Here is a 13392-nt window from a genome sequence, read left to right as displayed (position 1 = left end):
CCCCCGAATTCATCACCTTCTCGACAACAAGCATAACCGAAAGCCATACTCGTCCTTGTCGCTGTCCTTGCCGTCTTTGAACTGATGGTTGCCATTCATTCCGGCGACTGCACCGCGCCGAGGTCGTAGGCCTCGTCGCGATGTCGTCCTCTGCCCGACTCTCTGCTCCTGCTCACGATGCCGATGCGCGCCCCCGGAACCGTCGGCTAGGAACAGGAGCCGATGGCTCCTCAAGATCCACATCCCTACTAAGGACTTCCCCAAGTCCATCGTCGAGCAGGGGAGCGAGCCCGATTCCAACAGCGCGAATAGGACCGGCCTCGAGATCATCAAGCAGAGTCGCCCCCACCCGGTCTAGCACTGCGGACTCTCCGTTTGGAAAGAGCTGGCTCGACGGACAATGGGCACCTACTTGGGCATCCGTTCAAGATTTCGCTACAACCCTGCTAACTGGAGGTGATGGGTCAGGAGATGGGAATGAAGCACGCAGAAGAGGAGCCAGCCCTAGGAAGCCAATGCACAGAGCCTCAAGTGGAACACTACGAAAACAGCCCAGTGCGTGGGGACCAGAGCCGCCTGAAGGCTCTCGTCCGCGGATTGAGGATGTCGCAGCCGGATCATTGGCGGAGCGTGAGGCAGCCTTCAGGGCCAGAAAGACCGCCAGCGTTCTGGAAAGCCACGATGGTGTTAATGGTGGGCTCGATGTGGCAGGCAAGTTCAAAAGACGGAATTCTGATGAAGACTCGAGAACCAACACCATCAACCCCGAGGTGGAGGACCAGCTGGCCTATATACACCACACAACATCTACTGATACATACGCGGGTATCATCCTGAGGTATCGGTGTCAGGAGGACGCATTTAGGAAAGCAAATGGGCTGTGGTCTCGAGATAACATACAGGTACGGAAATGGCTGGCCCTGCCGGTAGACGCATGTGAAGTGAAAGGGAGGCCCTGCGATGGTCCCTCGTATTATGCCAAAGAAGTAGATCTTCTTGCTACGACACCCTCTACTGCCACACCAGGAGTATCATCGGATGCTATGAAGTCTGAATCAGCCCAGCCTCTCCACGATGACTTTTTCGCCTCACGGAATGAGCATGCAGTGGAGCAGCTGAGGGAGGAGGAGGAAAAGCCTTGGACGCATGTCAGATGGGTCAAGCTTGACAACTGCAATGAACCGGTGGAGATCGCTAGAGTTTCGAGGAAGGCCATGGGCTACTTTCCACCGAGGAGGAAGAAGAGCTTGCGCACAGCCTCCACTTTGAGCACTCCAAGGGGCTCACTCGATGTGCCCAGCATCACGCTCAGCTCCGATATTGTCGAGTCTCCGGGGAGTATCTCTTCCCGGCGGCACAGCTTACTCGCAAGCCGTCCTCATATCGGTACCACGTATGCATCATCGGCACCAACACCGTCCCGCAGCAGGGTTGGTAGCGGCAACGATGACCTTCGTCCAGCATGGATGCGAAGACCAGGCGGCGTAGGAACATTGAGCAGGAATGTGCGTGCCCCAGGACCAGAAAAGGACTACTTCAACACGTGGACCAAGAAGCACCTGCCAGGACTTAACATTGAGTCGCTCCCCTCTATGGCAGTCATGGGATCTGAAACCGCCAAATTCGGCTTTACCAACGACGAAGCAGCTGCCATTGTCGAGAGTCCATTCGAAGACGGCCGCGATGCCACGGCTACAAACAAGCAGGGCACCGGACTCGACAAAGCCGCAATGACTATTGAGACGTGGCTACGCGGTGCGTGGGCGAAGAGACCGAACACACCAATCCTAGGCCCAAGCCGTGCTCGACAGCATGCGGAAGGGGAACCGGATCTAATCGAACTGGAAGACACGAATAGTGAAGATGGGCGGATTGGAAGCGGTCTACTCGAGCAGGTCGTTCCGGGCCTGCCGAACCTAGGCAGTGGCTCGTCAAGCCGAAGTGACGGGAACGGAAGTGCTCTCAGGGGCCGCACGCTCCAACAAAGCAACTCTGGATTTGCCAGGGACAAGAAGGCTGATTAGATCGCAATAGATTAGGGCCCCTGATACAGGAGGTCCCTACAACCCATGCATCCAAGGCGTTACTTTCGGGTCCTTTTTCTGTATATACTGTGTGTATGGTTCTGGGGGTGAAGCGCTGAGCAGTCAACAGTTGGGAATTAAACGAAATAGAGTTTTTTATTTGAAGGAATAGTATTTTATATTTTTACTTGAGCCGACTAAGGATCTTCGCGGTCTGGTGCTATCCGATCCTGACGCGGGCTCCTGTCTCGCCCTATAGGATTTCCTGTCCCGAGTGAGCCAACAGTTGCAGTACTTCTCTTGACCTAGAACCGTGTACATGTGCAGGAGCTCTCTCACGTGGTAAGGGGACAGAGAGGAGTCAGGTTAGGAAGTCATCTCGTTAGTAAAGCACACCAATTGGATGGACAGAGTGACGTCGAGGTCTGAAGAGGGAGGGAGCGGAGGCAAGTAGTCTCGGTAGTCAGTGACAGCTAGAAGGCCTTGTTGACTCCCTCCCACTCCGGTTCTGCTTCCTTGCCCCTCACCAAATCTCGTGGCCAAGATCCCCCCGGTGCTTTCGAAGGCACCGCCATGGCCTGCTTCACGACCGCGTCACTAAGCTCCTTCTCAACGCCGAGCCGTGGTAGGCGGCTCTCAGCCTCTTCCAAAGCGCTCGCCCCGACCCCGGCGTAGAGGCCAAAGTCGGCCCTCACAGCCAGCCTCAGGGCCGTGACAAGCCCGCCCGCGCCCTCGGCGACGTGCAGGCTGGTGTGCATGGCAATGGCAAGCCAGGCCTCCCGCACAGCCTCTTCGTCGACGCCGTGCTTCTTCAGCAACGAGGCTGCCATGTTGGCGCCCGTGACCTCGAAGCGCTCCGGGTCAGCTGCATGGGCGTCTATTGTGCCGATATCGTGGAGGATGCATGCCACGAAGAGGACGTGAGGCGCGGTTGAGGGTGCGGTAAGCGTAGTAGGGCCCGGGAGCAAGAGGGTGCGGCGGGCATAGAGGAATACGCGGAAGCTGTGGTTGAATATGGATTCTGGCAGGGATGAGTGGGCGAAGGCAAGAGCTTCTGTGCAGGCCGGGTGCTCAGGGACCTCAGCGGCGAGCAGGGGCTCGACGCTGCTGAGCGTTGGCGTGCGTTGAGGCTGCGTTGAGTGAAGATTACACATGGCTCAAGTCCCGCGTGAATGACGATGGGTGATGCCCTCTTGAAATGATGATTTCTATCTGGATGTGGTCGCCCGCGTATTGGGCGTGCCTCGCGTGCAGCTGCTGCCATCGACGTGAGATGAGCTTGCCCCGGACTGATTGGCCCCAATCCTGGGCCGGGCTTTACCTGAACCTCGAACTTGAACCCGCCATGCTTTGCGACAACATTATTCTCTGGTCGTCAGCCTCTTCGATATGTCGATTGTCCCTGCACTGATATGACTGACCGCGAAGACGCAAGCTGCGACTGCCCTCGATGCCGATCTGCATAGAATGCCGTCACCCCGTCAAGACGCTATGGACCAAGTACTCAGGCGCGGGCGACAAGTCGAGCGGCCACAACATCCGCCTCACGGTGTGCAGGAACTGCGGCCGGTTCTGTGACAAATACGTCGAGCATGACTACATCGTCCTGTTCATCGATCTGGTCCTCATCAAGCCCCAGGTGTACCGCCACCTGCTGCACAACACGCTGATGCGGGACCACGACCAGTTCGACCCGTCCATCATCCGCCTCGGTATCCTCCTGCTGCTCTTCGACGTCTATCTTACCTGGGCGCGCATCGAGAAGCAGTCCGTGCCGGATGGCTCCGCCTCCATCGCGGACAGCAGCTTTGGCCGCCTGGCGCAGCAGCCCATCGTGTTCCAGTACCTGTTCTTCTGTAAGTCGCGTGTTTCGCGCGCACACCACCCCGTGCAGATGCTGTGTCGCATGGCACGACTAACATTCGCCTAGTAATACTATGCACCGTCTCGACCCTCGCCTTTCACGTGTCCATCCGCTTCCTGACCTCGTCGCCGTTCTCGCCTTTGGGCCTCCTCGCCATCCTCCCGCGGTACTCCCGCCCAAACTCCGTGTCGACCGCGCTCCTCGTCTCCAGCAGCACGAAACTGTTTCCTATATTGATGGTCATATGGGAGTATGATGTTCCCGCGGCGGCAAGGTCTCTTGGCTGGGCTGTGGTAGCGAACAACGTGGAGGCTCTCAAGATCCTCTTGGACTGCGGCTACGGGGTCGCTGCTTTGCTGGCTACGACAGGGGCTCTGAGCCGCTGGCTGGTTGGCAGGACTATATTGTGGGCAGCAGGCTTAGATGGCGTTGACTCGCAGGGTGAAGGGAGTGTTGCAGAGGAAGGCAAGGCGCTTTGGGCTTTGATTGTTTACGTGAGGGATTGGGTCGGCCAGCTGGCCATATAGCGCATGTAGCAATCTATTTCGTTAGGATCCGCAATAGAGAATCATCACTATTTCTCCAAGGCCCAAGGCTTTAAATCCGTCCTCGGGCTCTATGCACCGAAAGCACGCCCGTCGGCAGGCCGAACTGTACTCTCCATTCACAGGCCTTCTCTCGCTGGCCCTGACCAGTTGCACATGTTCACCTCTCTCCATCACTGGGTCGAATATCACAGTCTACTGCGAACCCGGAAGCTTGATCATATGGTTCCTATTATTCCCCCAACGCCGGCAATGTGAAGAATGATGAACAGATATTTGTACAGCTCCGTGTCCCTCCGACCGCTCTCGATTCGACCGCCAGTTCCTCGACCGGACTCGCTTTACTCGTGAACAAACTTCTCTCTCAGATCGGATCGCTTCGGCTCGATCAAAGGGTGTAGTTGGGCCAGGAACGTGATTGCCCACATGAGGTAGCAGCAAACGAACGCAAGGATGAGGGATGATCGCCAGAGCCTGGAGGCCGGCGCCAGTCAGCACGAGACCTAACAAGATCATGCCTTGGCGGGCGGTGATCGAATCTTCAGGGACGCCAGCGACACTTACACTTGGTTTTCGCCCTTGGGTGACAGGAACCAGGCTGCCACGCACATGGCGGCGATGATGAACAGGCCGATGAAGATGCTCCACCTGGAGGCGCAGTGTCAGCGCATGCAGGCCCTGATGCCTTGCTTCGAGCCTAGGCCTGGAGATGGATTCAAGCTTACCCGTTAGCCATTTTGAAGGGTCTGGCGGTTTGGCGCGTGGGATGATGGGAGCTCGCTCGATTGTGACGGTTGGGACGATGATGATGCTCGCTTGCTTGCTTCTCGCTTGGCCTAGCCGTTGGAGCTCCGCTTACGTAACCAGAATCCCTCCAGGACAGACCTCCAAATTTGGCCTGGTGAGCAAGGAAGCATGTGCTACTGCGATCCGCCAGTCGAAAGATCCCCCGAAACATTACATCTTGGACACACGACACATCGACTGACAACCACTAATGACCCACAGTTCAAACCACTCGCTAAAGCATACATACAATGTGAGTGAGCCAGGTAATACGCTACTCAAGCTGGGAATGATCACACACAGACTTGTCCAGAGGTTGTACTATTTGTTTAAATAAGAGAAGGACTTTTCTAGACTGACCCAAATCTTCAACCATCTAAGAGTCTAAGCATCATTCTCGAACTTGAGGCCATTTTCCTGTCTTACGGCCCCGTAGATGCCCGCGATATCACCATTGTCCGTGTGCTGCTGGATTTTAGCCAGATGTGCATCCGCTACCTCGAGATTCCCCAGCTTTACCCCAGAGTCCTTGGCGATCTTCAAGGCGTGCCCGGCGTCTTTCCTGGCGAGGTCTACATGGAAAAGAGGCTCTTGCCTCTTCCAGTAATCACCGCTCAGCATCCTGTTCGAGTAGGGAGGGTACACGCCGGGCATCATAAGCTCAATGAACTTGTGCGAGTACTGTGTTCCTAGCCCGCTCTTCTCAGCGAGGACGTGGCCCTCGGCGACTTGCTCGACCATGTTCAGGATGAAAGTGTTGCCCAGCAGCTTGAGGGTTGATGCTTTGCTATATGGCTCGTCGCTCATATCAATAATTGCACGTGAGGTGACACCCTCAAGGTAAGGCTTGACTCTGTCAACAGCAGACTTGGGACCTGCAGGTACGGGCACAAGTTGACCAGCATCCGCCATGGGTGGCGCCCCGAACACCGGACACGCAACGAATTCCGCCCCCTTGGACGTTATTGTCTTCGCAATTGCCTCGGTAGTATCAGGGTGGATAGTCGAGCAGTCCACGACCACCTTGCCTTTGACATCAGCCTTCACGATAGCATTGACTGTCTCTGTGACAGCTGCATCATTCGCAAGGCAGATGAAGATGATCTCGGCCTTTGCCACGCCGGCCTCGATGGAGTCTGCCACCTCCGACTTCCCTGAGGGCAGGTTCGCGCTTAGATCAACTGCTCGCTGTTTGGACCGGTTAAAGATAGCCAAAGGACCGCCAAGTTGACCTTTCTCGGCGATGTTCTTGGCCATGCCCTGAAGTGAGGTCAGAAATGCTGGGGTATGCAAGTCGATATGATGGATTCACTTACACGTCCCATGTTGCCAAGACCGATCCAGAAAACGTTTGGCGCCATGGTTGCGTTGTTCTATTAATTGAAGCTCAAGACTGTAGGTCTGGAATTCGTAGTCAGAGGAGACTTAATTGGATCTGCCACAAAGTTCAGCCGGAATTGCATCGACAGCCTCTCGAGAGAACACTACTTTCCACGGGGAAGCCGTGGAAGTGACTAATTGGGATGTGAGGGAATGCTCACATACATTGCAGTGATGAGGATATGTGGCTACGCACTCAAGATATTTTCAAATACGGTTGGTGAGAATGTCAAACCACTGTTGAGCACAGAGCTGTCAATCTATATGGAATTGTAAGAGTGATGACAGCGGTATTTCTCGTTGAGCTGTATGATTTAAGGCCGATCGGTTCGGTTGTTGCGGGGAAGGGTGGGATCTAAAATCGCCTGCGACTTTCCCGGTAATGACCCTCTACGGAATTATCCTGATGTCTCGGAGTAAGGACAAAAGCGTGTGAAACAGTAAAAACACTTCAAGGATCTCGCACAGAGTAGACTACTCATTCGACGTATATCCGCATCATATTCCGAGGGCAGCTACCCAGGCCGACCCGGGTAACCCGGAAGCTCCGCGGGGTCAGCCGCGACAACACATTGTTCTTTGCTAGACCGGCACCGAATTGCGCTATTTTGGCTTGCTCAATTTGGTAGTTGTACCAAGGCAGGATATAAACAAGCCACGGGCCTCCAAGTGCCGCATTGGAGATGCAATGAAGTATGTAGTCTAGGAATTTCAATAGTACTCTGACAGGAGGTGCCAAGGGCTGGACCCCCATAGGTCGAAACCCTGTGTGAACTATAGAAGGGCCCAGAGAATCTGCTGAGGGTTCTTATCGGCATGCTTATCTCGCATGTTGACTCAATTGAGCTCATTTAGCACTGAGGCACTTACACCGATCGCCGGAGCTTCAACTGTAGCCCAATTGTCACTCATTTTCTCTCAGTCCCCTGTGCTCCTTTCAGCCTGCCTGTTTTCCAGACATGCGCTCCGAATCATGATCTTGCGCAAGTCAGCCTGGAAGAAGGCGATAGTCCTTGTGGAGGTAAGAGATGGGATCCTGGCCCAGATCAACGACTCAGAATGCTGCCCCTGATGGAGTCACATGCCACTGGAAACCAACGTCCAACAGTCATTTTGCTGAACAAGTCTGCAGGTTTCTACAAGGACCAAAAGCACTAGCTCCAAGAATTCAACGGTAGCTGCGACCCAGAGTTTTCGTGTGGCATCTCCGAAGGATCACTTCTCCAAAGACATACTTAAGGATCATTATGCCTCAATTCCCAGAAAGGCGCAGGAGAAAAGGTCTCAGGATAGGGTGAGCATGGTGTCTTATAGCCTGTGCTATTGAACTCAAAGTTGACCATGTCTGCCAAGGATCTGTACGTTTCAGTGCTGGAGTCTTCATCGGCCACAAAAAGGGACGCAAAACAGTATCTGCAGACGTTCGCTCCCACAGTAGCTAAAAGTCCGGCTGAAGCTTCGTCTGCCGAGGCTGTTGGAGCCATCAATGTCGACCCCTTGAGGAATGGAGCTCGTGCTATTAGCGAGACCCCCAGGTTCGTGCAGGGCTCAGTCACGACAAAGCGAGCACCTGTTGACGCCGTACCCCATGCCGCCCTCATCAAGTTCAGACTCCCGCAGGAGGCCGACGAGGCCACATTGAAAGGAGTGGCCAAGACACTCGCGCAGCTTCGTGTGCTCGGCCTGGTGAGCGTGATCGTCCTCGACTGTGAGCTGAGGCCTGACGACAAGTACTGGTCTCGCAGCCTGATCCAGCAGGCTTACAGACTAGCCGGAGCCATTGATGAGTATGGGGAGCCTTGGACAACAGTCATGATGGATTCCCCGCTATCAACTCAACCTCCCCCATCTGAGAGTCGAAGCTCGCCATTGATTTCCAACACTACCGTTGTTGCGGAGGGTAGTTCCATCCTGGCGGCTCTCAACAAGGGCTCGGCCATCATCATCCCACCCATTGTTCAACAATATGGCGGGAACTCCCAGCCTATCGACCCCGATGAAGTAGTGTTATCTCTCACACGGTACCTCTCGGGCTTGCAGTTGGCTAGGCCGTCTGGACCCGGAGGAGAGTACGAAGAGGGTTTTACATTACCAGCAAGAAAGGCGTTTGTCGATCGGGTGATTATCCTAGATCCTGTCGGCGGCATTCCCGCCAAGAATCGTTGGAATAACGCTCATGTATTCCTGAACCTCGAGGACGAGGTTGAAACTGCAAAGACACATCTACGGTCTTTGAACTCAATTTCGCGAGAAGCGAACACGAGCGACTCCTCTGTGCAGGCTCACATGAGAAACCTTGACCTGACTAAAGACACACTTTCGATCTTACCTTCAACATCTTCAGTGTTGATCACAACGCCCAGAGAAGCGGCAAACCTGCATTCCCGAAGCGAAGATGCTTACGAAGGTGGCGTGATGGGGTTCGTGGGCACAGTCGGGACGAGGAGAAGTCACAATCCCTTGATACATAACCTCCTCACGGATCGTCCAACACACTCATCATCACTCCCTCTTGGCCGGATCAAACCCATCTCGCGAACTGCGGACCCTAGCAGCAGCCCTGTTATGTCATCTACGACATTGGCTAAAAGAGGCATGCCGGTGACGATCTACCCAGATCCAGGGTCAGCAGGATGGGCGCCTCCAAGGCCTGGGGCACCTAGACTCAAATTGACCGATTCCTGCATCGACATGCCCCGCCTGGTTCATCTGATCGAGGATTCCTTCGACAGAAAATTGGACGTCCAGCACTACCTGAACCGTGTCGAAAAGAGCCTTGCAGGCATCATCATTGCCGGAGAATACGAAGGAGGTGCAATTTTGACTTGGGAAAGACCATTCGGCATGGACGAGAAGACAGCGTATGAGAGTGGACGGCTAGTTCCGTACTTGGACAAATTTGCTGTTCTCAAAAAGAGCCAGGGGGCAGGAGGCGTTGCGGACATTGTTTTCAATGCCATGGTGAGAGATTGTTTCCCCGAGGGCGTGTGTTGGAGGAGCAGGAAGAACAACCCTGTCAACAAGTGGTATTTCGAGCGGTCACGAGGGACCATGAAGCTGTCGGAGTCGGACTGGTCGATGTTCTGGACAACGCCTCAGGTGACGCTGAAAGATGAGATGATGAAGGACTACGAGGATGTGTGCCGGAAGATTCTGCCTTCATGGGCGGATAAAAAGCACATCGTAGACTAGAAAACTAGGGAGGTTGGAGAGCTCACACAATTTGACATCGCTTAGATGCCAGAACAATACATAAGGGCGTAATCTGGATATGGATAAGTCTGGGACTGTGTGATACCTTTGACTGTTTCGTCATTTTCCCATGATATTAATGGGCTCACGGACGAGAGGACACTTTCAATGTCGATGGGTCTGACAGCGTGCAGAGACGATCTGATGGGTTCATCGTGGAGGGCAATAGTCAACGCGTGACAGCATTGCTGGTTCAGTCCGGTGGTAAGATCGGCAGTGATACTGCTATGTTGAGTCTGGTGCAAGAGCACTGCTACAAGCAATACACAACCTTTGTGGTCACAGGGCATCGTGAGGAAACAACATCTTCCGGAGATCAGCCGCCGTGGCGTCCTTGGTGTGCTCTCCTCCAAGCCGCTACTGAAAAGACATATCGGGCAGACAGGTCTTTTAGTCAACAGACCGACAGTTCCGAGAGTCCCTGTGGGGCAGGCGCAGGTGCAAATACTCGGGAAAACCAAGCCGCCAGCCCACTGGACATATATACTTGCGCATGCTGGGCCCTGCGAGCATGCTTGTTTTGGCGCGCCAACTGTTTTCGGACTCTCTCCTCCACTCGGGACCAGTGGAAGCAGCCATGCGGGGTCTCACTCTGAGCTCGCATAGTGAAGGCTGGAAACGGGCTGAAAATTTTGAGGCTATGGAAGCTTCTACCATGAGCTGTTTCGGCGTCCACTTGCCAGTAGCACCGCCGTGCAGGCCCATATGGTTGGTTGGCCGAGGTCGTTCCTGGTGAAGCTTGGGTGATCACGTTGAGGGATCGTCGCGGTTGTGGCGCGTACGTCAAGAGCTCTAGTGGGTCCAGCCCTGCTGCCACGACATCAAATTGCGGGGGAGGTACAGGTACACTTAGAGGTGCTACTCTGGGAAGAACAATTCCTGTTCTCATCATAACTGAGGGACTGTGAAAGTTTTGGCAGTGAGCAAAGCCCAACACAGGGCAATGCCAGCACAAAAAAACCCTCTTCTCTTGCCCCGTGTCTGACCCTGTCGGTTAAAGTCGAAGCATCGCGGAAGGTAATTAAAATGAAGAAGCCGGGCGGTAAGAAAGTCGTTCGTACACAGTACATTTGTTGAGCCACCATGCAGAGCAGTCAGTCTAACGGCATTCCGGGCGAGTGACGCAACAATGAAGCTACTGGCGTGTTTCGCGCCACCATAGCTGCCTTTACCTCTATTCCAAGCCTCTCTTCCCCGGTTTTCTTCCCTGGCATATACAGGGATCTGTGCTGCATGGGACAAGGGCTGCAGTTGTGAACAGTCGATCAGAGGGTACGAGGCCCAGGTTTGCAACACAGGTGATACGCAAGTACATGCTCAGTAGCTGTGGCACCCGCTCAGTGCCGGTCAACGCGTCCGCCCACATCTCGGTCCTCTTCTGACGAACTTCTCACTTTGCAAGACTTGGCTCTTACCTCTTTCTTTCTTTCTCTGTGTCGATCCCAACCGGCTCCTCGTATCACAGGCTCTCCCTGTATTTAACGTCTGTAACAGCTGTGCAACCCACACCTGATCCTTTCACTCCTGCGCCACAGCCAGCTTCCAGATCTTATAAGAGATCTGCCCGCTCGTCTTTACTCTCTTCTAGGGAAAGAAAAGTTGCTCTTACTACCCTGAGCTTCGTCAGGTGACTCCGGTTATAATCAATTCGGCCTCACGCCATACAGAAAGCATTCCGTACACTAGGCATCATGGACCGAGTCAAACAGAGTATGCTCATCTCCACCCTTCCAGAACATATGTAGTAAAATAATAAACTCTAACCTACTCCCGTACAGTAAACCCGTTCTCGAAAAGGGAGTCTCACAGCCCTGCGGCCGTTATAACATACAAGGTTCTGACAATCCTAACATGGCTTCTTTCGGTTGTCGTCTCGGTATACTACTCTGTTAGATCACCCGCCGATGATATCAAGCATGGCCGAACGATTGAGGGCCAGAACTACCTGCACTGGTCCGGGTTCACGCTCAACTTTGTGCTCGTATACGTCTACTTGTGAGGACCCAGATCCGTTTGAGAATCTCAAAAAGTCCGAGGTCGCTAATGACGACACCAGCATTGTCTTGTTCATCTTGCAGATCGGCTACGTTGTGCACCTTTTCTCGAGCGACATCGACAAAGTCAACGCCGCATGTGCTACCGGATCCCACTTCATCGTCAACAACTTGTTGCATTTCGCTTTCATTATGCTCTTCGTCCGCAGCCACTTCGTCTGGGCTGAGCTCATTTTGATCATCAACTTCTTCAACCTGAGCTCGATGGCCTTCCGCCACCATGCGTACGCTCGTTTCATCCACACGCCCGTCGTCTCTGGGCCCCTAGCTTGGACATTCGTTGCCATTTACTGGAACGGCGCGATCATGGTCCCGCATGAGGGTAGCTTGGTTGCCAGGATTTTCGCCAATATCTTTGTCTGGTCCATCCTTGTCTATGGCCTGTTCTTCATTGCAATTTACAAGGTCAGTATTGGCGTGGGGTTCTGCTCGACTACATAGTTCACAGACTGATCTTTGCCTAGGACTACACAATGGGCTTCTGGCTCAGCGTCTTGGCCGCGTCCTTGGGCGTCGCTCAATTCCAGCGCCAGTTCATTGCATTCCAATGGATATTCGCCTTTGTAATCATGGCTGTACTGTTTAGCCTGTCTGCAATTGTGGCTGCTGCTGCATGGACCGGCCGTGAGCTACATTTCGGGCGAGACAAGAAGGTCACTGCTGATGCAGAGCGTGCCCCTCTTCTGGCGGATGATAACCAAGCGGCTTAAATCCAATCGCTTGGGCAACGGTGAGGATTACGAAGGCCATATTGGTTTCGAGTCGGTGAGAGCCTCGTTTACTTGCAAATGAGACGACAGTTTGGTCGAGAGAACGGCTCGGCAGAAGGACGCTGCGAAAATGAAGTCCCTAGATAGTGCCTTTTGGATCAACCAATGGCACATCTGGGGCGTTTTCTTGAAAAGTGACAGATATGTTGGCGTTCGAGGATGTAATTGCACAGTATTTTGGAAGGATTAAGTGTGTGGGAGAAGATAGCTGAACTTCACATACACTATTGGAACAACATCGCCACACTCTCAAAAAGAATATGTCATTGCGGAGCCCGCTGTGACTTACATCCCCATGCAGGTTCATCCCACAGGAGGGTATCCCACAGGAGGTTATCTTACAGGTTATCCTAAAAAACGGTTATCCCACAGGAGGGTATCCAATAGGAGGGTATCCCACAAGAGGGTATCCCACAGGAGGGTCTCTACAGGAGGTTATCCTACAGGAGGCTGTCCCATAGGAGAGTATCCCACAGGAGGGTCTCCTACAGGAGGTTATCCTACAGGAGGCTGTCCCATAGGAGAGTATCCTACAGGGGGCTATCTAATAGGAGGTTATCCTACAGGAGGTTATTCTATAGGAGATTATTCCACAGGGGTTTATCCTATAGGAGATTATCCCATAGGTAATTCCAAAAGACTTTATCCCACAGGAGTTTATTTCACAGGATGTTATCCTATAGGAGGTTATCTTATAGAAGCTTATCGTATATTTTC

At 53.6% G+C, this 13392-nt stretch overlaps 7 protein-coding genes across 7 annotated transcripts; 4 read left to right on the top strand and 3 right to left on the bottom strand.

The window, feature by feature from the left end:
• Positions 1-515: 515 nt before the first annotated feature.
• J7T55_010095 (uncharacterized protein) lies at positions 516-2024 on the top strand (the record flags this gene model as incomplete). Its single annotated transcript, XM_053131284.1, has 1 exon — positions 516-2024. The coding sequence occupies one exon, from the start codon at positions 516-518 to the stop codon at positions 2022-2024; it is 1509 nt and encodes a 502-aa protein (XP_052990521.1).
• Positions 2025-2497: 473 nt separating this feature from the next.
• On the bottom strand, positions 2498-3178 carry J7T55_010094 (uncharacterized protein; the record flags this gene model as incomplete). Its single annotated transcript, XM_053131283.1, has 1 exon — positions 2498-3178. The coding sequence occupies one exon, from the start codon at positions 3176-3178 to the stop codon at positions 2498-2500; it is 681 nt and encodes a 226-aa protein (XP_052990520.1).
• Positions 3179-3369: 191 nt separating this feature from the next.
• Positions 3370-4415, top strand: J7T55_010093 (rv1-hypothetical protein; the record flags this gene model as incomplete). The annotated part of the gene is made up of 3 exons (XM_053131282.1): positions 3370-3398; positions 3453-3880; positions 3955-4415. 3 exons carry the CDS (start codon positions 3370-3372, stop codon positions 4413-4415), a joined length of 918 nt encoding a protein of 305 aa, XP_052990519.1.
• A 359-nt stretch (positions 4416-4774) lies between these two features.
• On the bottom strand, positions 4775-5169 carry J7T55_010092 (V-type proton ATPase subunit e; the record flags this gene model as incomplete). The annotated part of the gene is made up of 3 exons (XM_053131281.1): positions 4775-4907; positions 4998-5081; positions 5159-5169. The coding sequence occupies 3 exons, from the start codon at positions 5167-5169 to the stop codon at positions 4775-4777; spliced, it is 228 nt and encodes a 75-aa protein (XP_052990518.1).
• A 434-nt stretch (positions 5170-5603) lies between these two features.
• On the bottom strand, positions 5604-6580 carry J7T55_010091 (6-phosphogluconate dehydrogenase; the record flags this gene model as incomplete). Its single annotated transcript, XM_053131279.1, has 2 exons — positions 5604-6479; positions 6536-6580. 2 exons carry the CDS (start codon positions 6578-6580, stop codon positions 5604-5606), a joined length of 921 nt encoding a protein of 306 aa, XP_052990517.1.
• A 1360-nt stretch (positions 6581-7940) lies between these two features.
• On the top strand, positions 7941-9791 carry J7T55_010090 (uncharacterized protein; the record flags this gene model as incomplete). The annotated part of the gene is made up of 1 exon (XM_053131278.1): positions 7941-9791. The coding sequence occupies one exon, from the start codon at positions 7941-7943 to the stop codon at positions 9789-9791; it is 1851 nt and encodes a 616-aa protein (XP_052990516.1).
• Positions 9792-11542: 1751 nt separating this feature from the next.
• On the top strand, positions 11543-12615 carry J7T55_010089 (ATP synthase F0; the record flags this gene model as incomplete). Its single annotated transcript, XM_053131277.1, has 4 exons — positions 11543-11561; positions 11630-11846; positions 11908-12310; positions 12370-12615. 4 exons carry the CDS (start codon positions 11543-11545, stop codon positions 12613-12615), a joined length of 885 nt encoding a protein of 294 aa, XP_052990515.1.
• Positions 12616-13392: the final 777 nt, after the last annotated feature.

Source organism: Diaporthe amygdali (assembly GCF_026229845.1).
Source record: "Diaporthe amygdali strain CAA958 chromosome Unknown NODE_26_length_719862_cov_65_716256, whole genome shotgun sequence".
Taxonomy (NCBI): Eukaryota; Fungi; Ascomycota; class Sordariomycetes; order Diaporthales; family Diaporthaceae; genus Diaporthe; species Diaporthe amygdali.
This window is presented reverse-complemented; position numbering and strand designations above follow the sequence as displayed.